At 40.2% G+C, this 25,964-nt stretch overlaps 2 protein-coding genes across 4 annotated transcripts in view; one reads left to right on the forward strand and one right to left on the reverse strand.

Moving 5' to 3' along the window:
* The window catches only part of LOC123971410 (cytoplasmic FMR1-interacting protein 1 homolog), a 1,205,200-nt gene that overhangs the window by 593,419 nt on the left and 585,817 nt on the right, over positions 1-25,964 (forward strand). The gene's annotated exons all lie outside the window — the stretch shown is intronic.
* Positions 346-17,744, reverse strand: cpeb2 (cytoplasmic polyadenylation element binding protein 2). 3 transcript variants are annotated; one of them, XM_046050235.1, is made up of 11 exons: positions 16,379-17,744; positions 14,589-14,858; positions 10,934-11,024; positions 8,652-8,702; positions 7,241-7,264; positions 5,525-5,698; positions 5,323-5,412; positions 4,976-5,094; positions 4,756-4,870; positions 4,346-4,527; positions 346-4,050 (listed from the first exon to the last, which is right to left on the reverse strand). In XM_046050235.1, the coding sequence occupies exons 1-11, from the start codon at positions 17,324-17,326 to the stop codon at positions 3,823-3,825; spliced, it is 2,292 nt and encodes a 763-aa protein (XP_045906191.1). In that variant the 5' UTR covers positions 17,327-17,744; the 3' UTR covers positions 346-3,822. The 3 variants fall into 3 exon arrangements, with proteins under 3 accessions (XP_045906191.1, XP_045906192.1, XP_045906193.1); XM_046050236.1 differs by lacking the exon at positions 7,241-7,264; XM_046050237.1 differs by lacking the exons at positions 7,241-7,264; positions 8,652-8,702.

Raw genomic sequence — 25,964 nt, forward strand, 5'->3', positions numbered from 1 at the left:
GTAAAATATTATTCTGCAAAGTTACTGGTAACTACAGATGTCATATAATGTAGTAAAACTTAGTATACAGTAGCAGAAAAGGACTTCAAAACTGTACTTCAGTACAATACTTGAGTAAATGAATTAGTTAAATTCCACCACTAATTTAGTAAATGATAAAAGATCTAAAAGGATCTTCCTATTGGTTATGGGAAAGCTTAATTAAAAATATTAATCAGTGATGATACTGACACGAAACAATGGATTATTATATCATGATGACTGCAATCATGATGTTTGTGTTTTGTGTAGAGCACATTATCTTAGTTTTGTGTTTTATTTAAAACACATGCAGCAGCAGCCATGTTGTGTCCAAACAGAATGGGTCTTTATTCAGGAAGTGAAAGGGAAAAAAACAGATTGTAATCAACACCCCATTTAAATACAAAACCAACAAAAATAAAAATAAACATGATATTAATTTTTGCATATCAAAGAACCATTCAGTAATAATTACAATCCAAACCGCTCATAAACCACTTTTGTGAATCTATACACAAACTCTTGATTTAGAAATTAGTCACTTTAACAGTAAAATTACAAATATTTAGCTTTAAAAATAATTAAACTCAAAAGAATATATTAGCAATTAGCATTTTCAATTTATTTATAGTGTATTTCCACATAAAAATACAAAATAATACCAGTGACCTTTAAATATGAAAAATTATTCCAAGAATTCTGCTACTATTAAACTAAATAAAACGTGGGATAAAACAAGATGAAATGAAATAGAAATATGCATGAAAAAGTCTCTCCGTTTGTTAGCAAAACACTATCCAAAATAACTACAATCATTTACATCAGTACAAAGATATCTGGATTTAAAAATAGTTGCAATGAAAAAACGGGGTTTATTTTTCTGACAGTAAAAAATGACACTGTGGATCAGAAATTTGCAAAATATGCAATGAAAAAAATAAATCTGCATTAAAAAGGTTTACACTGTAGTTCTTACTTTATACAAACATTAGAAACAGTATTGCACATCACAACACAGATTCGAGGTTAGTCAGCCTTTCAAAATGTGTTATATTCAAGTTTCAGAGCATCTACGAGGACAGGCAGCTGTGGCCTCGATGCAACAGGGGAGAATCTCAAGTGTCATCCAAGAATAAAATAAAACCTTCAGGTTTCCTTCCTTCAAATGAAATGTGTATTAATGTGTATTAAAATAAGAATCAACTGTATATCAAAAACTTTGATGTTGTTACTAATGACATGATTCTTTGTCTTGAACAGAACGTTTGGACATAATTAGCATTTGGGGGGAAATTAATTGTATTATAGTCCTATTCAAATAGAAAAATACAATCAAATCAATTAGTTTTTTTTTTGTCTACAAAAATAGTGAAATAAATATGATTTTTACAAAAACAAAGACACATACAGAACAAAGTAACAGCGTTCAACATAGGAAATAGAACCTCACAAAAACAACACGAGTCAAGTGTTACAGGTGACGATATTCAAACATGTTCGCATCATGAGAACTAAAGCCATGGGGGAGGGGGGGGACGACGAGAGCTCTTTCTTTAATTTTCATCTCCATCATGTTACGACTCCCCGTCCTCGCAACATCCAGACTACATTAGAATATATTAAAACATACTGGATTTCCTGCTCTACTCATACAGAATATAGATAACTTAAGACCACTGCTTCACGCTACATCTTAAATAAGTAATCATGAAAAAATAAAATTTAATAAATCATCTGTAGAATTATAAATAGGTGGAGGTTTCAGAGAATCCACATCTGCACTGAAATCACTTAATGAGGGGGATAACAAATAAAATGAGTGGGGAGATATAGAAAAGTAGTGCATAATATATATATATATATAAAAACATATTGAACGGCCAGAGATGGGTAAGTAGTTGACACAAACAAATTAATTTATATGAATCAACTGTAAGTAAATAAACTTAGAGTCTCAGTTTCATTAAGGTTTTGTAACAGTACACACTTGACGATACCGAGGAGCACACACCAGGGCATGGAACACAAAAAAACAACAACGACACGAGAGCGACACACTTGCACAGTACCAAACGGATGGCTTGGCCACCATCCTCACAGAAAGATTGTCCCTAAATGTTTTTAGTTTTTTGAGTAATTCAAGGGTCACTGTGGAAATCAAACAGACAAACAATACAAACAAAGAGAAGAAAGTTTCATCTTTAGCACGCCAAAGGCCAAGGCCGAGAGGATGTGGAGATAGTTTATCTTTCAGTAACCGAGCCAGAGTTCCCCTGGATTCACACAGCTGCAGCCACACAGCCTGACTCTTTCAACTAGTCACTAGGCAAGTTTAGCGAAGAGAACATGTTCAAAAGGATGCTTGAACACGAACTTCCACGCTGATCAAGTCTTTTGTTTGCATTTGGTCTGGGAGGCGGTGCTATATCAGATTAACCTTTGGAACTACACAAAGATGTGGGATAGGAAGGGTGAAGGCAGAGTCAATTTGATGTTTTACGTCTACATAACTAAACTAGAGCCTCAGTCTACACTAAAAACAGTCACACAGCACATGGACGACACAAACACAAACCACTGAACACCACTCTGCTTCTCAACAGGGTTTTTTTTTTTTTTGCCATACAAGCCATCGTGTCACAAAATGATGGCGTCCACTAAGTCTACAGTAGAACCAATATCACTTTTTGTATTGTTAAGTATGTAAACGGATCAAACAACATATAGACATCATTGCATGCAAGCTGAATTTTTTTTTTAATTATTCATTCTTATGTGTCTGATATTTTTCCCTCTTAAGCATCTATAATAGATGGTCATGCTAGTCACTATGGACTTTAATGTGTTGTCTTTAATTATGATTTCAGTGGTTTGTTTTTTGTTTTTTTTCCTCAGTGTTTTTCTCTCTCACATCTACCCTGCATGCTATTTGTGTAACTAAACCTATTGTAATAACATGCACTTTCCATGGCTATGGGGGCCATAAGTGGTTGAGTGCATACTGTATTTCATTTTACATGATTCTGGTTTATAAATGGCATTAAATATAATACCCACACATTTATTCATATATATGTATATATATATAGCAGCAAAGCTTCTAAAATAGCTAAGTATAAATGTTGAATACAGTTAGCAGAAACCAGATTAAGTATTTTGAGGTATCACTTTATGGGTCAGTATGAGCGCAGAAATAACCCTATCATAATTTCTTTAATAAACCCTCTAAAAAGAAGAAAGAGCCCATGGGAACCTTAAAAAACAACTGTTTGTTTTGTGGCAGAAAAATGTGTCAATTTCTATCTTTTTGCTACCTTTGGTTAATGATCTGGAGCAGGCGTCAACATTAGAGAATCAAGGTTTTCCCAGAAACACGTGTGCACTACACACACTGTAGGGTGGTTAGCAGCAGACAAACAGACAGACAAGCTGCCCCCATGCAAAAACATTCCCATATCTACTTTAAATCTCACATACAAAAATAATAATAATAAAAAAACCTACAAAAATCAATCTCTTTTTAAATCTCCTCTTAGAAAAGATGAAAGTACCACAAAAGAGTTGTAGAGTTATCAGAGCCTGAGATGTGAGGGGGGTTTTGGTGAAAAACTGAGGCTTGTGGTGTTTGGCTGCTACAAAAGATATATAGATATATATATAGTATATACTGTATAGTTTTACGTACTCGATTATACTGATAGCTTAGGAGAGCAGGAGAGGCAGAGCGATGCTCTTTTTCCTGTTAGCCAGTGTTTAATTTCCCTTCCCTCTGACTGTGTCACCATGGCTGTGGTCGCATCTCTAGTTCCAGCGGAAGTGAATCTGGCGCGGGCGGTCGGCTCCTTCTTTGACCAGGGGCTTGTGAAACTCTCGTCCAGCGCGGGAGTGAATGTTGGCCCAGCAGAATTCGCAGTAGTACTGCAGACAGGTGACATTAGCACAGAAAAAGGGAGCAAATTTCCCTCCACAGCGTGCACCCTGACACTCATCACATAGCTGATCATCCAGGACGTAGGGCTTTACCTCCACCTGCATACACACATTTCAGAGAAGACACAGAAAGTGCATAAATGCATACAGTAAAATTTATAGTGTGTATGTTTATTAAAGACAGAGTCTTATAGCAGTAGAGATGGGGAAGGAAACTAATTCAATCAGACCTAATAAGCTTTCGCTCACCATAGCAACAAGCTGCTGCTTGTCTGTGGTGATACTGATGGTGCACACACAGACACACAGACACACACACTTCACAAATTGTGTGAATCCTAATGATGTCCACTACACACAAAACAGGGAATTGTTAATGAAAGCGAGGCTGTACCCGTTTGTCAATGTCTCCATGCTGCAGCTGGACGAATCTTGCGCTGATGGCAGCGATGTAACTTTGCTGATTGGAGAAGGCCACTCGCCCCGCCCCCTTAGGGTACTTGAGCTCAGGATCGGTGTCAATTCCCGCATAGCAGACTCCGCCATAGAGGCGATCCATAATCATGGCCAGCTCAACTAGTCAGAGGGTGAAAAGAAAGGTAGATAAAAATTCAGATGAGTGAAAGGATTAAGAAAAGATGTGGGAAGATGTGAGGAAGAACACAAGAGAGGGGGAGAAGCTGTTAAACTCTTTTTGTAGATGGAATTGTATCTTGGATTGTATCTCACACCACACTCCTGCCTGAAGTTCTTCCTGAATAGAAAACTAATATGAAATTGCTCGAGGAAAAACAAAGTACTTACTTGCTCTCAGGGGACGAGGGACGCCTCCCACAAAGATGGTCTTGCGGGGATCAAGGGGCTGAGATCCGTCCATCACAAAATCACTGTCGCTCAGGTTCCAAGGTCGAATTTGTACCTAAAAGAAAGTCAAATCCAATTTTAAATCCACTCTCTCTTTATTCAGCAAAATATTAAATGACAGAACTGAACTTTCTGTGTGAGCTGGTGCTGTTTAACACACAGGTTTGTCCTTGATGGTGGGGCTGGAGACACACAAGTAGAGCTTCCCATCCTCCTCCATGCAGGCTTCAATTAGAGCCTGCACCGAGCTTTCCTCCTGGAAAAGCAGGAATGCGTATCCTAGAAAACACACACACACACATATCCACAGGTTCAGTGTGTGCATTAAAAACACATAAAGCCCGTTTAACAAATATGCTAATCAATAAGACATCTTTTGGATACTGACCAACACCAGTATTTAAACGATGACTTATTTTTTGGCATCATAGCTTCAAGCTCAATGTAAAAAAGTTAAGTATCCATTAAAGTATGTTTAATATAGATGCTCGCTGCTTTTGTCAATACCTTTAGGTGGAAAGTAGGATTTGCTCTCTGCTTTGTGTGGCCAGTCCACCACCAAGTGACCAAAGCGGCGGAAGCTTGAGGTTATTTCATCTGAGGGAAAGTGGAAAAATAACAGACAGCTGAAAGACTGCTGATAGAGTAGAGGAAGCAAAGGCAAGCAGTATAATGCAATCCTGAAAAACTGTGTTATAGTTGTCCTCACCTTCATCTATGTCAGGGGGCAAACCTCCCACAAACACCTTACGTGAGAAGCGCTCAATGCGTTCCCCGTTTTGGTGGGGGTAACAGTTGGGGGAGCCAAGGACTCCTGGGACACCATGGTTGCCGTGGCCGTCATCAAGGAGATTGTCATCAATAGGGAAAAGGGAAGAGCGGCCTGGTGGAGGAAAAAGGCAGTTAAGGCTACAGCAAATGTCAAGCAGAAAAACAAATCACAAACATGTAGCCATAAACCCAGTAAAATCTGCTGCTCCTTTATGGATTTTTTTAAATCTCTGCTATGACAAGGACAACCCTAGAGGAGAGGCAGTCTATAAAATAATGTTTCTGTTACACTGAGTGGTTGCGACACAAAGCACCAGTCTAAACTGAGGAGCCATGAGCAGTGTGGCAGATAAAGCAGGTGTGGGAAGGCAGGCTGTGTGCAACAAAGCAGTTAATCACATCGCTGAGCAGTATGGAGCCCCAAAGTGTTCAATATTAAACAGATAAATAAGTAATCATAAAATAAATGGTCATGTTAATAAATTCTATCACATAAATAAATTAAATAATAATTTAGAAATTTATATATTTTTAATTATAATATAATTATTATTCTCAAAATAAGGTGTTCATATAATTTCATATTAGAAATGATTTTATATTATATATCTATGTTCAAAATTATCTTTTTCAAAAGTCATTTTTTATCTAATTAAAAGGACCCCACGTATATGAGACAATGGAAAGAGAGTAGGGTCCCCGTACGTCACTTCCTTTTCACTAAAATGGAAGGTAACAGGATCTTCTAAAATCTGCTATAGGCTACACCTAACACACAGTAAAAAAAAAAGAATATTTAGCTAATTCAAAAAAACATTACTTTTACGGATGCTTTAAAAATACTCGGTCTTAAGCAGAGAACTGTGAACATTGTCTAATCTGGTAAAATATGTAAACTAGCTAACACTGCTAACACTATCTTCTCACTTTGATACTAAATAACAATCTAACCCTACAAGCTGGCTTAGCTAGTTAGCCAGCTACCTTAGGTAGACTACTGTAGCATTTGCAGCCATGTTAAGCTAAGGCTTAAAACTTTTTAGAGGTTTAGATACTCTGTCTGTGAAGTGTGTTTATTTACAGCAGTAGCCTCTAGTAGGTTGATTTAAAATAACATAAGCATCATTTCTGCTCTAGCTCAAGCTAGCTTATGAGAGGCTGGGGGCATGTGAAAGGTGAGGGGGTGGAAAAGACACATTATGAAATAAAATCAAACTTCTGACAAAGGATATTTTGAAATAATAATATCTATAATTAAATAAAAGGATATCCAATAAAAATTTAATAAATATTCAATAATTATTTCATAATGTCTTTTCATTTATTTAATATTGAAGACTCCCATAGAGCAGTGGCACAACTGCCATAGTGCTTCAGATAAACATGACCAAACATGAACCCTTGACATCATGCATTTCTGAATACTAAAACAAATAATTTTTGTTATATTTTTTGATAGCCAACAATAATATATTGGGCAAAAACATGAATGTACAACAACACTATAAAAAACAATCAATGTGCTACTAAACTAGACAATTTGAAGTCTGACTCCAGGATTAAGGTCTTAGTTTGTAGTCCATTCAAGCAATAAAGCATGCCACAAGAGAATAAGCCACAAGGAAAAAGACATGTTGTAGAAAACTGAATTTACCTCGACGTCTCCCATAGCTCCTGGCTGCATGTAGAAGAGTACAGAGGGCAAGTTTCAGCTGTGCGGACATTCCCAAAAAGTACATGTAACCTCTATGGACTTAAATCTGCAGCTATCTCATGATCTCTCTTTATCCAACCATATATCAATTTAATCAAATAAGCTGCCAATCACAAAAAGTCCACTAAATGGTTTACATCCTCCTGAGAACTAGAACAAGATATCGAGACAAAGAGTAAGCATCTGAAGTTGCACGTTTATGTTTAATTTACTACAATGCTGGTAAAACACATCAAATAAATATATAGAAATGCCCGCTGCCTCTACAGATTTCCTCTGCATTTCTCGGGTGATCAAAATAATTTCACTGCTCTCAAAACTCAACTTAAAACATAACTCCCTCAACTGCAACTTAACTTTCTTTTCCCCATAAAGAGCGCCAGATGTAATAGAAACCCTTTGGAAACTTCACATATATGTTACATCACTGAAAAGCCCTGGATGTCCTCTGTCAGGAACAACAAGGCTCATCACAGCAACATGAGCCAAAACTGCCGCCGCCAACACAGCACAGAAATGAATTGCTGATTGCTGTGTCTCAGGAGGAAACAGCAAGCCCCAAAAACAATAAAAAGCATGCACGCAATTATTTGCAAATGCTGTCTGACCCAGATTTGGGTCCTATTGAGACTGTTATAAAACAAGATTTTTACTTTTGACACCAGCATGATGGGTGTCCACCATGTGAGGTAGAAAAAGAGTCTGCAGGGCTACAATTATTTTAAGTGGCACTGAAAATTTGCATTTTTAAGAAGGGTACCAAAGTCATGTTTGTGGTGCCTTCATAGTATTCAGATGACTTAGTATAACAATGGAAACACTCCTTATCATGTGGGTGCCATCAAAAAACATCAGTATGGTAGAGCTTGTGCTTGAATTAAGAAAACCTATTTAAATGAGCAAATAGTCACCAGTGGCAATTGGAAGTTTTGAAAATGCTACACTGATGATAACATTATAAAACATAAAATATAATGATCTTTATAGAGCCCAGAGTTGCACAACATAGACATTTTAATGACAAATTGCACTTTATTCAAATATACTGTATAGATTTGTTTAAAAAAAAGAAAAAAAGAAAGAAAACTATCTAACAAATACTGGTAGATATTCTTTCCCATACAACAGCCCTACCACATGCCTATTGTGCCAGTGTGAGCCTGGTGAGTGGGTCTAATGAGGCTAAAGAGTAACAGTGTAAATGTCTGGAAACACAGTTCCCATGATGCTTTCATTGTTACTGTGAGAACTGTGTCTCTATGCACATTCATGTAAAATTCACACATAAAAACAACTGGATGGAAATGCTAAACATTTGAAACTGAGGGAGATGGTGCTAAGAGATAATTACCATTGAGCATGAGTAGGCTGTCAGCCCCGGGGTTAGGGCATCCCACACGGCCTGACATGAGAAACACACACACACACACACACACACACACACACACACACACACACACACAAATAGGGATGAGACACAGAGCAGATGGAGAGGACAGGGTGAGGCCACGGTGTGTACATGGGAGCAAGAACACACACACACATATAACTACAGCGCCTGCCTGTAATGTGTTACAACAGGTCAGTACAGACAGAGTGAGCAAAAGAAACAAAGCTCTCCTTATCCCCAAATATAGCCTGAGTCGACATTACGAGAAAACAGAGGGAACTTAGCAGAATGAAACACTTTGTTTTTAGTAGCAGTAATACTGTAAGAAACGGATTATTTCCTTCTCAGCTCTAAAAAGTGGAAAGGTTGTGACTTCACCATCTGTAATGTGCTGTGATCTTAAACTGTGATCTGACTGAAGCAGGAGCTGCATGACTAAAAGAATCATGTTTATGACATTAGGTTTTTTCAGGTTCAATGAAATATCACATCAACCTGCGATTATCTATTTACATTTTTATTTCAAGTAGGGCTGAAACAATTTGATTAATCAATTAGTTGAACTGAAAAATAATCTGCAATATCTTAGATAATTGAAAACAAAGCAAGCAATTTAAAAATGTCAAATTTGACTCTGGGGAATTATGATGTACATTTTTCTTTTTAGACCATAAGATGAATCAAGACAAGAATTAGCATATTAATAAACAATGGAAATAATCATTAGTTGCATCCCTATTTTCAGTCATATAGATAGTAAATTCAGAGTCAACTTTAGTCTCTTTTAACACATCTGTATGTATTGCCAACAGACAAGCACACTTTTTTTGTTTATATACAAATGTTAAGGCCCCTTTGTTTAAATTTTTAAAATGTGATTAAGGCATCATTTACATTATAGATAAAATGTTATTTGTGGAAAAAATAAACAATTCAAGGGAAATAGACAGTGTATAGATTGTGTGTTGCTATTGAGCTATTAATTCTCACTATCAGGGCATGGTATTGCTGTCTGCCGGTGTCTTATTAAATGATTCCACAGTGTGGCCACAAAAGTCAGAAATGTTCAAATTCTACATCGTAGGTTTAAATGTTAAATAGCACTTGTAAGTAATTTATAGATGATACAAGTGTATATTATTACAGCTGGATTTTCAAAAAGTTGCAAGCTTCATTGGCTGTTTTATTTCTATTTAAAGCCAAAGACAAAAACTTTATTTGAATCATCAGCACTATAACACTACTCCTTTAAGTTTATGAGGTCCTGTATTTTGGGCCTGCTAGTCAGAATACTGTACAATATTTTGTTAGCCTTGGCAATGCTATAAATGGCAGAGCCCACCCTTGCAAGCCCTCCTTCCCTCTCGTCTCCTCTCTTGGCTGTCATACACAGCGTGTGAAAGTGTGATCACATCTAAAATTAGTCTAGATCCCCCTCTCTTTGCTGTGCACACTGGCCCATGTCCTCTCCATCTGCTATGGCATGAAAAACAAGAAACTCGCCCAAGAAAGCAGGGCACAGGTTGAGTCCTGATTCAAGCCTTAGTCTTAATGGAGACTGCAGACAACCATTTCACATCTGCCAACAAATAACAACTGCATGGTTTGGTTTTACCAGTGTTGTTGTTTCTGTGTCACACTTTAAGTATAGCCGGCCTGTGAGGCTGTAAATGAGATACAAGCAGCCGTCCCTGGGAGAGGAGGGTTAGGACGGTGCAGTTATTTGACACTGCTCCTCTGATGTCCAGCAGCTGAGCCCAGGAGGCCAGGACAGTGTCACACTACAGTACATTCTCTGCTTGCTTCTGCCAAACCATGAGGAATAATTCAAAAGAAATCCAGGACTATTTATACATCTGCTAGTTAAAAAAAAAAAGCCAAGTCCTGTGTGATTTGCGCATGGCTGCTCTGTCAGGCAATATCTGTTAGCAATTAGAGATATTCATAGCAAAGAACAGTTTCTCTCCCCTCCACTCTTCCTCCACTCTCTCCTGCTGTCCAGGTTAAGTAGCAACAGGATCAGAGCTGGAAGGTCATGTAAATGTGCAGCTGGTGGCAGAAGTATTAAGCTCTCAGCGGGGAGAAAATAAGCTGGTGTGTGGAAAAACAACACAGCTCTGGGAGCAAAGCGCCTGTCACTTCCCTGCACCGAGTAACCCTGCGCGATGTCAGGCCGCCTCACCGAACACGATCGCCTCCCTTTGACCCCCCAAACATAGATAGAAAGGGAAAGGCAATCTTACCTTTCATCGGATCCTGCTCAGCTCGCATGATGTCAATCAGAGAGCTCTCCAGGGAGTGCATGTTCAGACTGTCATACATTCTGGAGCGGTCCTGAGAAACACAGGTGTGAGGTTTTATATCATCCAATCTGAGATGACAAAACAAACACACGTCAAGATTGCGTGTCTAATTCCTCACGTTTCTAACACACTTCTGTGATTTAGCTTATAAACAATAAAGCCTCTGAAGATTGGGTATTTGGCTTAACATGTAAGAGATTTAAGAGAGTGAGTAGCTCACACTTGGATTAACATTCTTTCCGTATTTATTCACTTCAGGGGTCTGAAGGTATATTTGTGAGCGGTCTATAGGACGGATTCCCCAGGATCTCTGGCCTCGTTCCCAATGACAGACGGAGAGAGAATAGAAACCAAAACCAGGAGTAGCATTTGTCCAGAGAGCTGAGATGGAGGTTGAAATAGCAGAAACTATGAGTGACTCATATGGTAATATTCTGGTTTTATCATACCTACCATACCACCTTACCCAACATAGAGGAAAGGTCAATTCTTTATACTTTTTAGACTGCAGTTTGCTTAATATGCTTTTGCCTTGCTTTCCCATTTATTTGTTTTGTGCAATACAGACAGTAATCCATAAAATGGAGAATGAAGAGTTGTATTAAATGGCAATGCATTGCATTACAGCTAAAATGTATTTTAATGGACAGTTTCCTAGGCAAGGAATATAATCCAGTTACTACAGTAACTTTACATCTACTTCATCACTGCATTACCTGTTTAAAAGATGTTGATAAAGGGGTCATTAGTTAAACCAAAAAAGGTTGCCAGACACGGAAATTGGCTTCACATGCACTGCTAATCAGGAATAAAGAATTGTCATCTTTAAATGGTGAATTCAACTAAAATACAAAAAGATTTATTTTCTCATTTGCCACTAACCAAGCAGTTCCACAGACCTCTGTGTTAACTCTCTTAACAGAGAGGTCTGTGTGTGGAATAATGGGGACATTGTTTCTTTTTTTTTTTTTTAAATATCAACATCATGATAGGTTAACAGCAGAAAACTCAAATTAGACATCTCACAAATAAATCCAAAACTATCTGTATAGCTTGATACCACTGAAGACAGATATATTTGTGGGAATTTGGCTGAACTGACCCCTTAAAAGAATAGTGCTGATTTGTCCACTGATACATTTGGTCAGTTTTGAGTTTTGAGTCATTTTCACAACAGGCCATGGTTTCCAAAAGGACTCAAATTAGTACGCCACCAATTTAGCATTGCACTCCTACAACAATGTCAGACTCACGATGGACAGTTTGAAAAAAAAAGAAAAAGACAATCTTTGCAGGAGAGATATTGTCTTTTTTATTCCATACATTCCTCTTCCTTGTCAAAACCTGCCACCTATATTACCAACACAATGAACCGTGACTAGATTAACTGTTTTATTGACTGCACAGATTTGTGTGTTGTGCTATTAGCGGCTAACGTAGCATCAAGCTGCTAGCCTCAAGCAGGGATGAGGAGTGGTCTACAGAGGTCCAGTGAGCGATCACTTGAGGCAATTTAACTTCAACTTTGCGCTGCTAAAAAAACCCCACAAGGCTTTAAACATCATCTGCATCATCGCAGTAGCACTCCCCAACACCTGCTAACAGACCTTGATGTGTAAAATTGGTGGAGTTAAGCATCCACGTTAAGTGTCCACAAAAAGGCTTTACTTTGTCTGCCTTCATGGATCGGGAGGAAATTGGAACACACAAAACGTATGGCTGTGGGAGTCACTGTGTTAGGTGCAAATTGTCTTTTACTTTAAGAATGTATAGTGTTAGCTGTATTGCTGTACAGTTTTAAGAAATGTCAAGATAGACTACAGACATAATAGTCAGTGACTCTCTCCTGTCTTCCTCAGCCTACCTCTGTGTGATGTCTAACACATGAAACAGCAGATATGTGTCACTGACTGCCAAACATTAAACAGAAAGGAAGGAAGGAAAAGACTTGGAATCTGAAAAATTCTGGGTCCGAGACTGTTTATGGAAATTAACAATCCATGGAGTCAGGCCTGTTTCCTGGAATAGGAAGCGCTGTACTTCTTGGCAGTGATATCACTAATAATTTGAGCTCATAGCAACAGTAATACAATTTGGCGACACCATTATTTAGGTGATATCATTATTTTAGTCTGAATGAGTCACAGTAATGAATATATTTTCTGTTGGAGGTCATTAAAACATGCCATTATTCTTAGAATGAATGTATGTATTTAATTTAAGACACTATGGCAGTAACTTATTCACCAAGTGTGTTTTTATTAAGAAAAAACACTGAATTATAAACTGTACTCTGTTGTACAGTCAGTTTTCTCAGTAACACACCGTGCACAGTGCAGCAAGAGACAATCAGTGCAGTTTTTCTTACGTGACAACAGCGAAAGCCTTTATGCAGCCTCACCAGCCTGTGACTGACTGAACGTTTTTACATGTGAATTCAAACTCAATTTTAATCTAACTACCAACACTGTACACATTAGTATAGAAACCATAAACTATAGATAAATTAAACATAAACAGTGAAAGACAATCCAGTTAGATGACTATAAGCGATATTTTTTCATACCTAATTACTACTTGTGTCTATTTGACACTAGTATATAATAATTTATGTATAGTTGATAAGTGTATATCTTGCATAATATTGTGTAAAATTCTAAACCTTTGAATATGAAATGCATTAGGTTCAGCACAAATCTGTTTGCATCTCAAGCATCGTTTACTAGTGTGTGTTTTTTTAGCTAACTTCTGGTTTACTGCATTCAAAATATCGCTTAAATATACAAATACCAAGTCCAAAAAACACACAAAGAGACACAAACTGGAGATGTAAGTGAAATCACTAAAGAAAAAGCAGAGCGTCAGTATTGCTTTTGTCCCAGAAAATTCATGAATCTAATTTAGAAAAAGGCGATTTTGCTGATGGCCGTGTAGTAGAAAACAAAGGAAAATATGATCAAAACATGACCTTGACTTGGCAGAGAAAAGTAAGAGGCACTAACAATTTTCAAAGAAAACACACAACTTGGTACATGTATCATGGAATACTTCTCATTTCTGGTTCCCTTAGATGTGCACAGAAAGAGCTTTAACAGTATTCGCACCTGAAATAGATCTCACCTACAAGATGTTAGTTTCCTGTAATGGATTCCACCCAGCCCCCGCTTTGTTACACCTTTAGTAAAATCTGCAGAGCAAATCAGTTCAAACTCCTCCCATCTGATTCAAATGCTAACCATGCAGGCCCTTTTATGGTAATTTACAACTGCAGCACACTGTTGTGTATGTCTAAAGAATCATTTGCTTTCAGCCTCTCTATTGATAAAAATAAAGAAAAAGAATGACAATTTCTATTTAATCAAGGGATCTCAACTCAAACTCTCTCTCTCTCACACACACACACACACACACAGCTCTTCATCGCTCCCTTTGTCTAATCTCTTATTCAAATGATTGTGTATGCCTCTGTTACTAGTCCCACATTTAAAGCTGCTGATTCTCACACAATAACACAAAAACAAAAACCACCCACACACACACAAACATATACCAGACTGATTATCCTACAACAGCAGTAACAACCCAAAACATTTACCTGCAGGGGCAACAAAGTGTTGCTGTTGCTGTCTGTGCGAAACATGTTCTCCTCTATCCAGGACTTAGGCCCCAGTGATCCTCCAGAGCGTGGGAACTTGGGAGGAGCGATGACATTGCTCGAGAAGGGCTTCTTCATGGGCGAGGCCTGGCTTACCGAGCCAGGTAAGCCCATGCCACTCCCTCTGCGGTGGTCCCGGCCCCAGGACATCCCCCCGGAGCCCCAGCCATTCCCCTGGTGACCGCTCCACGGAGATGGCTTCACCATGGGCTGCAAACGCATCAAGGGGGCCAGAGAATGTGGAAAGTAAATTTTTGCATCTAAATATTATTTCCATTTCATCCTCTCTTGTCTTTCTATCCTTGCTTTTCTCCCTGTCAGCCACAGCCTAGCTTTATCTGCTCCTGTAACGGGTGGGCAGATAAGAAGATTTAAGGCTTTAAGACTAATACTAAGTATCCCGTGCGCTGCTACACCACCAGTGTAAGTTACACACACACTCTCTCTCTACCTGGACCGTGTGTCCACTCTTAATCACATCGTACATACAATCGCACCATGCTAATCTTGCGTGCTTTCCCGTGAAAATCTTACACAGAGGACAATCCCCTTTTCTCTTTGTATAATCTGCACACAGCTATGGAATGTCAGATAGTGGTGTGCCTGAAGAATTGTTTTTATTATCTAAAAAAAACACCACCAGGAAAATGAAAGTGCTGTTAAAGAAAATGGGAACTCCTGGAGAGGTTTCTTTAGAAACATGATGGACAGGAATTATGTATCTGTCTCTTGTATAAAAGAGCCATTGGGAAGAAAAAATTATTTTAACAAACAAAAAAACAATAAATAAAAAAAGTAGTATTTCATTAAATGCGTCTCCTTTTAATGTGTAAATCCTTTGGATGTGTGTATGACAGCAGGGCCAACAGGGTTGTTTGTCTTTGGGGGTTTAATGGAAATACAGTGTATTTATATGGGACTCATAATCAAAGCAAGGGGTTAAAGGTCAGCCAAACAGCAGCACCACAGACGCGCGTTAAGCACACCCAGTCACGCACTTGCTCACACCCAATGTGCAGATCACATGAGAAACCTGAAGCCAAAGGCTGCTAACCATAGGCCCCAACACTACGGCAGCTGAACCTTCATGTAAGCCTCTATTATTGTGACTGCTGGTCTTTCCTGGGTTCCTCTATCTGTCTGCCAACACACACACACACACATACAAAACCAAGGAAGCTGTCTGCATTTCACCCATATCCATTTAGGACACCGAACTCTGCAAGCCTTTATACTTCCACTGACTGAACCACAAGACAGGGATGGTCCAGTGCCATGTGACTGCATCTCACTGCCAGCTTCCAGGAGAGAACAACAGCTAGATTCAGTGATGCTCCCTTGTTCCCGTGTTCACCCCTCCCTTCCGTTGCCTCATGAGCAGTGACTTCAGCCTTTGCCGAGGACATGACAAATGCATTATGTAGTACAAAAAAAACTATTTGTCCTTCAAAGACTGTGGCTGCATAATACACACAGACAGAACTATTAAGACTGTGCTTTATCTCTGCAGCATCACAAGATGCCCCTAACCTGAGGACATCCTAGTAGTGGTCTTAACTTAAAATGATGGGAACCTAACATCGTGATTTAAATAGGCTTTAAAGATTGGAGCTTTGGGGGTTCTGGGGACTATGTTTGGTCATTAAAGGTGGAAATACAAACTAACAGAGAGATAAATAAGATAGAGCTCATGGGTCACCTTCGTGTGATTAATGCTCTTTGCAGCTCACCTGATGTTGGTTGTAGTTGTTCCTCTGCTGCAGGAAGGCGCCCTGCTGGGGATGCATCTGGGGACTGACCGGGGACCTGCGACTCTGCGCCTGCTGGGGGACGTTCATTTGGGGCGAGAAAGGACCGCTGAAGCCCTGCACATTAATCCCGGCGCACGGATTAGCTGACACCGGCGAAAAACTCGGGAAGAAGGCCGGGTTGATGGAGGAGGGGATACCTGGGTAGAAGCTGTTGTCAGAGTCCGTGTTGGGCATCTGGTTAATGGCGTTCGCGTGGATGGGGTTGATGGAGTTGGGTGCGGGAGGGGGTGAGGAGCTAGTCTGGACGGACCACGGGGTGCCGAACCCGGTGAGGGAAGGTGAAGACGAGCCTACGCTGGCGCTCTGCATCTCCTGGGTGGGGAGGTTCGGGAAAGCGGCGCCGAGACCTCCGGACAACATGTTGCCGGTGCTGCTGCTGCCATTGCCATTTATATGGTGGGCGATGGGGGAGTCCATCTGGATCTTGTTTGAATTTACGGAAGTGGGCGATGGCGACGCAGCATCGGCTTCAGCCTCTTCCACTGGAGAGCCGCAGGAGGCAGCAGCGCAGTGCTCGGGCTCAGACAAGGGCTGCCTCTGCGGCAGGTGACTGAAATGTCTCTGGGGTGGGGGCGACTCTGTGGGGCTAAAGTCAGTGTGCTGACTTAACTGCTGATGTATTTTTCGGCTGTGCTGAAGGTCACAGATAGACTGCGTCGGGAAAAAATTATCTCGATCGAAATCTGGAAAAGCTATGTTCTGGTTTAAATGGTTATAATCCGGCGTGAATGCGCTCTGCTTGCCTTCGTTGTTGTCGGGTTGGTTCGGTTGCTTCCCGGATTGGCTGACCGTTCCGCTGTTGCTGTCCTTTTCCTCAGCTGACAGGGGTAACTGCGTGGTTGTCACCCCGACAAGCTCATCCTGCATGTTCTGCTGATGCGCAGCAGCTGACAGGAACAGCGGGGACGCTCCTGAAGGGCGAACCGGGGCGCAACCGGCCGCAGGAAACCGGTAGGACGAGGCGTTGTAGGCTATCCGTCAGCCGGCTGGAAGATAGCTACCGAAATTGTCTTTAAATGAAGCAAATATATGCGTTTGAAAATATAGTTTCAACCTAATTACTAAATGAGGTCTATTTTATAGGAAACTCTCTGTGAATAGGCTAGGCTAGAGGCAGACACGGAGAGGAGGGGGTCTGGCCTGTGCAAATAGTCGGCTCGTTCTAGTCGTAATCTCTGTTTTACTCGGTGATATTATCATCTATCTAAAGACCGAGCTATTTCGGCCTTTGAGTAGCCTAACCGAGCCTGCGTGGACCATTCCTGTCCTACCGTGCTACCCCCTCCCCTGGTTACCGGCTGTGCTGCTGCGGCAGAGGATTAAAGATCCGCGACAGAATCTACGTCACGGCCGCATCACGCCTCGGTGCGCCAGCCTCTTTCCTCGAGCCCGAGCTGCAAAGAGGACCGCATTGTTTACGTCATTTTTTCATTATTCATTAAGTGCAGTAGGCCTACACCCTCAGCAAACCCCGGGACGTAGGGTGAGTTACACAGTGAGCCTAATCACAGCGACAAATGTCATTACTCCTCCTGTAGAGACTGCATCTCAGCAATGAGTCTGTAATGATCCTTTACTTACCATATAATACCCTGCGCACAGTACAGGGCTGCATCTAGGCTGACATTATTAGAATGTTATATTTTGAATTAACTGACGCGACAATGCTTGTAGAAACATTTCTTTGATTTTACTTCCCAATCAACCTCTAACAGAATCTATATTAATCACCTTACTCAAAGCCAGCCAAAGTCCTACTAGATCAGAATGAATGACGTCTCGGGAAGTCGCCATGACACATTGTGAGGAGAATCTGTCTCTTCAAAAATGTTTTCATTAAAACTTAAACATTAGGCCTTCCAGACTACGCACTGTGGCACAGTTTTCCTCGGCTTGTGCCCATCAGTGTTCAGTCCACAAGCATTGCGCGTGCGTCTGCGCCGGCGTCACTTTACGCATGGACGCCAACAGCTAAATATAGTTTTCCATGTCAGCGCGTGTCAAGGGAGATGGATCTTCATAGTTTATAGTCTGCTCTGAACTCAGAGCTGACATGCAGCTCTACCATATGATCTGCCTCATAAATGGCCCCCACCAGCAGCACTACATGGCTACTGGCAAATCACATTTTAGCGTGGATGGGAAAGAATGATTGTGTTTGTGTGTCAGAGTCCAGAGTATGTCACCCTCTGACTGCTCATTTGTGTTTGAGGACTGATGAGAGAAACAACAGAGGGTTTTTCGGCTGATTCTCCCCTCAGCAGATGAATAGTAGATGTCTTGTGTTCACTTTAAAATACAAAACAAGTATCAGCTGGGAATTGGGGTGATGCAAATGAGCAACACTTCGGTTTCACTTTCCTGTTTGTACAAAAAGGACTTGATTAAAGCTGCAGCTATAGATGTTATTATGCTATTCCAGTGCCTTAAGTGTGAACCCTTATTTGTTGTATAACATCCACAGATCATCTCTCTTTCTCAAGATTGACGCTGAATAAATCATTGCAGTCTCTGTGTGTGAATGTGGTTTCTAATGAGGAAAACAGATACCACAGGAGCAAAGCAATGTGCATGATCAACCTACCATCTGGTCGTTACTAATGAAGAGGGCTTATCTCAGCACAAACTACACACAGCTTTCCGCTCTGCATTGTCACCTATACAATGCTTCTTTATTTTTAAAAACAAAAGCATCAGATTACAAAAACTATGGCAGCTTCATTATAACCTCATCTAAAACTCAGGTACTACTTTTAGACATAATGTTATAAAGTTTAGTTGCTATTAGTGCTGGGAGTCTAGTGTGTACACAGGAGGGTTTTGGATAACATGCATTACTATAGTTGCATTCAGTGGTGCTAAGAAGCATTTCCTGCATGTGCAAACGTTTTGGCAAGCTTTTGCTCAACATCAACCTGATCAGTGATTTTGAACTCCAATCACTGTTGCCGTGATGTCCTTCTCTCTTTTCACTGCTCCTTCAGCTGTTTTGGGAAGTAAGACGACACCCCCTAGAAATTCCCCATCATAAGGTCCCAGATGAGACTGTCCCACCAGTTAGGGGGCAGGTGTGGTGGCCATGGATGGTGCTGAGTACTAGTGATTAGCCAGGCCCAGTAAGTGCTGGAGGGAGTTAAATGGGGCAGGCTGCCAGCTGCTGGTGTCTGATGAAGATGGTCTGGGGGAGGGAGTCATCCAGGGTGGGGTGGAGGCGGGGGTGGAGTTAAGAGGAGAGACAGAGAGAGAGAGAGGGGTGGGGGGTCCATTCTCTGACTCCCAGCTGCCCTGCCACATACAGAATGTGAAACATCCATCCAAAACCTGAGCACAGTTCTGCACATTTGCATTCACTTTTAGATTTAGCTGTATTCTCTGTGCATGCACGCTGGTGCATATAGTGTACATGGGGAACAAATGTAAACATAAGAACACAAATATCAGCATGTGCATGAATATATTATCTGATCATGCACGTGGGTGTGTGATAGGATAAGTGTGAGAAATTAAGCACCCTTTATTTTAACAAGGTTACTGGTTATGTGGCTACTGTTGGTTATTAGGTAGCACCTGGCTCACTAAGCAATATCACATTTCACTGTGCTTGTATAGCTAGCTCTATTTAGGTCTCTGTCAGACTGAATGGCTGTCACACTGCAGCTGCAGTCGTCATAGCAACAGGTAATCTGCATTTCCTTTTGTGTGGTTGATAACCATGTTTGACTCTCTCTTAGTCTGTATGTTCGAAGGTTTGGGCAGAAAGCATTGATCAGCTCATTTGTTTGACAGACCTATCCATCAACCGTGATGACTCTATTCTGGGAGTCATGGGGTGTGTCCCGTCTCTTATAATACTATCTCAGCGTACAGGAAGTACGCCTCCTGTGTGCCACTCAACACTGGTTTTGCATTTCAAAGATGTCATCAGGCAGAGGTGCCACTGACCTACTTTCTCAGTAGAAACCACCAGATTCAAACAATGGCAGTAAAATCAGTTTTGTACAGTCTATATCAGGGGTTTTCAAAGTGTGAGTTGGGCCTCTCTAGGGGAGGCTCAGTGAATGGAAGTAAAACAATATTACATTAGTTATTAAAAGGAGATCACACAGAATAGCCTACATGTGTGAGAGTTCAGAGATACGGTAGTTTTTGGGAACTATTTTCTCCTGATCAGAGTCAGAAATGCCTTAGGACAGGCCTTTTTTAAAGCTATTTGGTGTAGTCAGAAGTTATGTCAAACAGCAATATTAGGCTATTTTGGCTCAAATGTTGATTGTCTATGAGATCAAATAATATAATCAGGATCACATAGGCATCCAGGAATTGAGTGAAACTTACCAAGTAAACTAAAGATGTGGTGGGAGGAGCGCAGTTTCCCAAGCTTTGTTTGAGGGGAGGCCCACAGTCTCAGACTTTGAAAACCCCTGCTCTATATCATTATACTATTGCTCATTTGTATGATATCAAACTACAAAAAAAACACGTGTTCTCATTCACCTGTAGTGGTTTCCACCTATGCAAACTGTTTTGGTTTAATTTGTCCAGGTTTTGAGATATCTCTCCCTGAGATTTCTGCCTCTATGATGTTGAATGGAATTTAGTTTGTGTTGCTCACAGCATTATAAAATTTCATTTTAGAATTAAACAGCAACATCTCTTCCCAGAATAAGCCCCTCCCGTTACTCTGGATAATTGAGAAGTCTTGCTAGTGCTGCTTTGAACGACTTCCTGCAGAAGAAATAGTCCCTAAGACTACTGTTCAAAGCAAGGTTGAATTATCCAGGGTAATGAGTACACTGATTCTGGAAAGTAATGTTGCTGAATTGTGCAATTAGTAAATTGATGACAACTACAACCAAATCTATCTGCATTTCAACATATCACTCAAGATAAATGGAAAAATATGCTTTTTTTGTAATTTGGGTGAACTGGCATTTTTACTTGTCATTGTTTTTCCATTCAGGCTTATTCTGCCTGAGGTTGTAATTTTGCATGGCAGTCTGTAGTTTTAATGCCAACTCATGGGACGGTTTTTGTTCAGATCTGCAACCAGGACGGCCCTCTTGAATGAGCAGTAGGTCGGTATCAGAGTGGCACATATTAGCATTTTATGGCCCACTGCAGAAGGCTTGCAGGACTGATTAGGTGGTTGGTTTCTCTGAGGCTGAAGGCCTGAGACCAGGCAGGCACATCTGTCACGCTTTGCACATATTAGAAGTGTGGAAGGGTGTGATTCTCCTCGTCAGGCTGTATGTGACCTTACAGCAGTATAGTTAATTCAAAAGATAAATCCTCTGCTCAATTTACGATAGCTTTAATCATCTTTGATCAATTTTATCCCTTGTTCTTCGTCTCTCCTGACTAGTGCTCTTATCAGTAATCCTATTCCCAATATTCCCATGAGTGCGCTCTAGTAATTGTGTCCACATCACATCTGTCTACTCTCTCGGCTTCTGCTTGTGTGTGTGTGGGTGTGTGTGTGTGTGAGAGAGAGAGAGAGAGAGAGAGAGAGAGAGGGAAAGAGATGGCATTATCTTAATGTCAGAGTAAATTTCCTTTGGTTGTTGCACAGAAGCCAGAGCAAACAGCGAACATTCACATCAACAGATAACAGTCTCCAGCCTTCTGCTTTCCATAGGTCGTTTATTTGCCTACCCTCACATACGCAGGCTGTACAACAACGGGGGGCTCAGACATATGGGGACGCCTGTAATGCTGTTTAAAGGAGAAAGAAAGAGGAAACCCGCTAAGCCACACACACAAGCACACAGGCAGCATGTTCCCTGATTCAGTCCATGAAAGCACCTGTCTGTAAGTATATTGCATTATTGAAGGTAATGTAATTAGGTGTGTGTGTGTCTCTCTCTGTCTGTGTACATGTGTGACTGTTTGTGCATGTGCATCTGCATGTGTGTCCCATACAATGTCAGAGGGCATCTCAAGTGTCCCCAGCACAGCGCTGCAGCTGGGATCAGAGGTCAACGATGACAGGTGTCCCTGTCCAGATGCCTTTTGGGAAGCCAGCAGGTGTAGGAAGAGCACGGATGTTAATGAAAACAGATTGATTATTTCTATCTTTATTCTTCCTTCACTGAAAGGGATCGTTAGCTAAAAGATAAATAAATAAAAAAGATTACATTTTTATTACCATGAATATTTGTTTCTTAAATCTCGGTATCAGTAATTCTCTGGCTCTTTTTATACCTCAGATGCTCTTAAAATGCAAATTCGTAACCTTCATTGCCGAAAAATAATAATAATGCACTGAATAAAATTTAGTTGTACAGAAGTTCCAAACATCCCAAATGAACCCAAAGCTAATATTTGAAACTGTTGAACTGTTGCCTGTTCAAGGAACACAGATTTCATGCATTAGATAGATTGCATTAATTAGAAACTAACTAAAACACTCGTCAGTATTGTATGCCCTGATAATGTGCCCTTGATGATTAAACCTCAAATTACATTATCATATCAAGCTCACAGCTTTACTATTTTTTGACTTACATCAAAGCCCATATGAACGAATATGAGAAAATAAGTTATTTTAAAAGTGCCTGTACTTTTCCATGTCAGCGCGTGTCAAGGGAGATGAATATTCATAGTCTGCTCTGAACTCAGAGCTGACATGCAGCTCTACCATATGATCTGCCTCATAAATGGCCCCCACCAGCAGCACTACATGGCTACTGGCAAATCACATTTTAGCGTGGATGGGAAAGAGTGAGTGCGTTTGTGTGTCAGAGTCCAGAGTACGTCACCCTCTGACTGCTCATTTGTGTTTGAGGACTGATGAGAGAAACAATAGAGGGTTTTCGCCTCATTCACCCCTCAGCAGATGAATAGTAGATGTCTTGTGTTCACTTCAAAATACAAAAGAAGTATCAGCTGGGAATTGGGGTGATGCAAATGAGCATCAGAGCTTCAGTTTCACTTTCTTGTTTGTATCTATCAAAACATTTGAAAAAAATATTTATACATGTAATATATATTTAGCAAAAGCACAGTGTGTCTTTAAATTGGCATCACATAGTCCTTCTGCCAGATTACATGTTTTTGTGTGGAAAGTTTTGATTTGACATTTAAAAATTGAAGGACAAAATTATTATTAAAATGTATGCTTATTTTAGGTTTTCATTTGCATGTTTATGCTTTACAGAACCATTCTTCTCCTTTTTTTCATAGCTGGTTCATTGTTATGGGGAGCTTTTGCTTTTTGTACTTTGTTGATATGGCCAAAATTGCATTCCTCAAAATAGCTTTATACTGCAAACACTGTGAGCATAGAGTATGTGAACCCAGGTAAAAGCGACTTCTGTGGAGCCCTCCACTCCACCTCTTTCCTACCCGAAGGATAACGCTATCTTCCTCATTTGAGCTGCTGAGGAGGTTGGAGCAGTACACATTACACATCACTGCCACTCAGTGGTAAGAATGGCACCTGCATGACATGATAGGTATCTTCTCTCACCTCACATGTGAAAAGGCTTCCATCAACACTTTGAGATTTTAACGGTTTTAGATTATATTTTAGCGCAAGTAAATCTATCTGCGTTATAATTATCTGGAACAAGGTGTCATGACTACTCACCATTTCTGTTGCAGTAATCACTGGACCAACTTTATCTCTAACAATATCAGAGACTTGTTAGTAACACATAAGAAAGTGGTTGTACTGTGCAGCTGTTTGTGGCACAGCACATTCCTGCAAAAGAGCAATCATGCTCAGTGAAAATAAAATGGACAGAAAGTTACAATATATCATGACCAATTTCATTTTCTTTAAGCTGGTTGAACTGGTGTGAGAAAGGACAATGACAGTCTCCTGCAGAATACCAAAACCCAGTCAAGTATAGTTGCAGCTGGTATGAGACTGTGAGGCAAAGGCTGAACTCACATATCTTTGAAAATGATTGAATTGTGTATACTGCATATAAAATAGAATTGATTGTTTTCTTTGCCATCATATTCTACAGAACAGGCAAACAGATATATGTATCTGACATACAGGTGCTGAAGCAGGTGACAACCTGCTGTCTACCAGCCTACACCAGTCTCATTCTTAACTGCTGTCCCCCACACCGTATAGAAACCTGATAGTGTCCTGCAAGGTCTATTCAAATTAGCTTTCTTTCCCAACCATAGTTTAAAGGCATGAAGTATCGTTCTCATCTCTCTTTTTTTGAAATTGTCCAAAATGTTCATTGTGACCGGCGCAACCTTGACTATCCTCCGTCCAGGTGACATGGAACATCAAATAAACCAAACAGGCTTTATCTGCTATATAGTAAACAGTCCCTTCCTCCCGGCCGACCCTCCTCTGGCTTTGTTGACTCGTCTGCAGCTCAGCTTGACACTTTATCCAATGAAGGCTCAGAGAAGGTTGGGGAAGGTGAATGGATACAGGCAGCTGGTCCAGATGGTGCCCTGAGCAGGTTTATTAGAGGGGTTTGTTTAAGATGCAAGTGAAAACTAACTTAGTGTTGCCGTAATTCAACCCTTGTCAGGTGTGCATGTCTTAGCTAATTCTGTTATGTTTAGATCTGTCCATCACTGTCAGAGACACAAACAGCACGTTTCATCTTTTGGGATTTGAGTACAAATACTGTATCTAAATCTATAGAAAGATCAAAGTTGCAACTATCCCTAAACCTAACCTTATTCTTTGAGAATGAGAATCTGTGGTCTGACAGACACAAACATTAGCCTAAGGGTTTCCCATGTATACATTTCTAATTTTGTATTTTTTTCCGTTGTGCTATGCAGTGCTGTAAAACAGTCTCGTCTTTTTCTTTTCTGTATCACAATGACACGCTCTGTCAACACATTACAGTAGAAACAGTGAAAGCGTAACTGTGAATCCTGCCCAATCTCTTGCCATGTGTACATTTGTACTATTGAAATAGATTTTTGCCATACAGAAAAAGTGCAGCCATGTCATCAAAACCTTAGCCATAGTTTACATCAGTAAATACTTACAGAGGACACAGTTATATTGACAACATGGCTAAACATTTTGACTATTTTGTGAGTGACAGTGACTTTTTCCGATGGCACTGACATGTTCACTGATAAATACTTACTTCTGAGAGGCAGAGTAAGGATTTTCAGCATATTTTTGCAGGTAATCCAATGTGTAGTGCTGTGTGTACAATCTGTTTCTCAATCCTCTTACTCTTTTGCAAATGTTAAGGATGGTTCGAGAAATCATACCAAAGTGAATGAGAAAAACTGTAACACTACAAATGTGATTCATCCATTGATAAAAAAGGGGAGAAATAAAAACATCATATGTACTGAATGTCTACAGTACAGTGGTAGCTTACAATACAACAATACAGTGCTATAGTTATGTACAGACCAGAATAATGACAAAACATATCCACAGGTAAAGTAAATATTATACTGGATTATATATGTGGGGTATTTAAGCACATTTTGTTAGAGTCAAGTTAAGCTCTTTAGCCTCCAAGTGCCCATTTCTTTGCAACATCACACCTGGTGTGGT

The sequence above is a fragment of the Micropterus dolomieu genome, linkage group LG05 (genome assembly GCF_021292245.1).
Source record: "Micropterus dolomieu isolate WLL.071019.BEF.003 ecotype Adirondacks linkage group LG05, ASM2129224v1, whole genome shotgun sequence".
NCBI lineage: Eukaryota > Metazoa > Chordata > Actinopteri > Centrarchiformes > Centrarchidae > Micropterus > Micropterus dolomieu.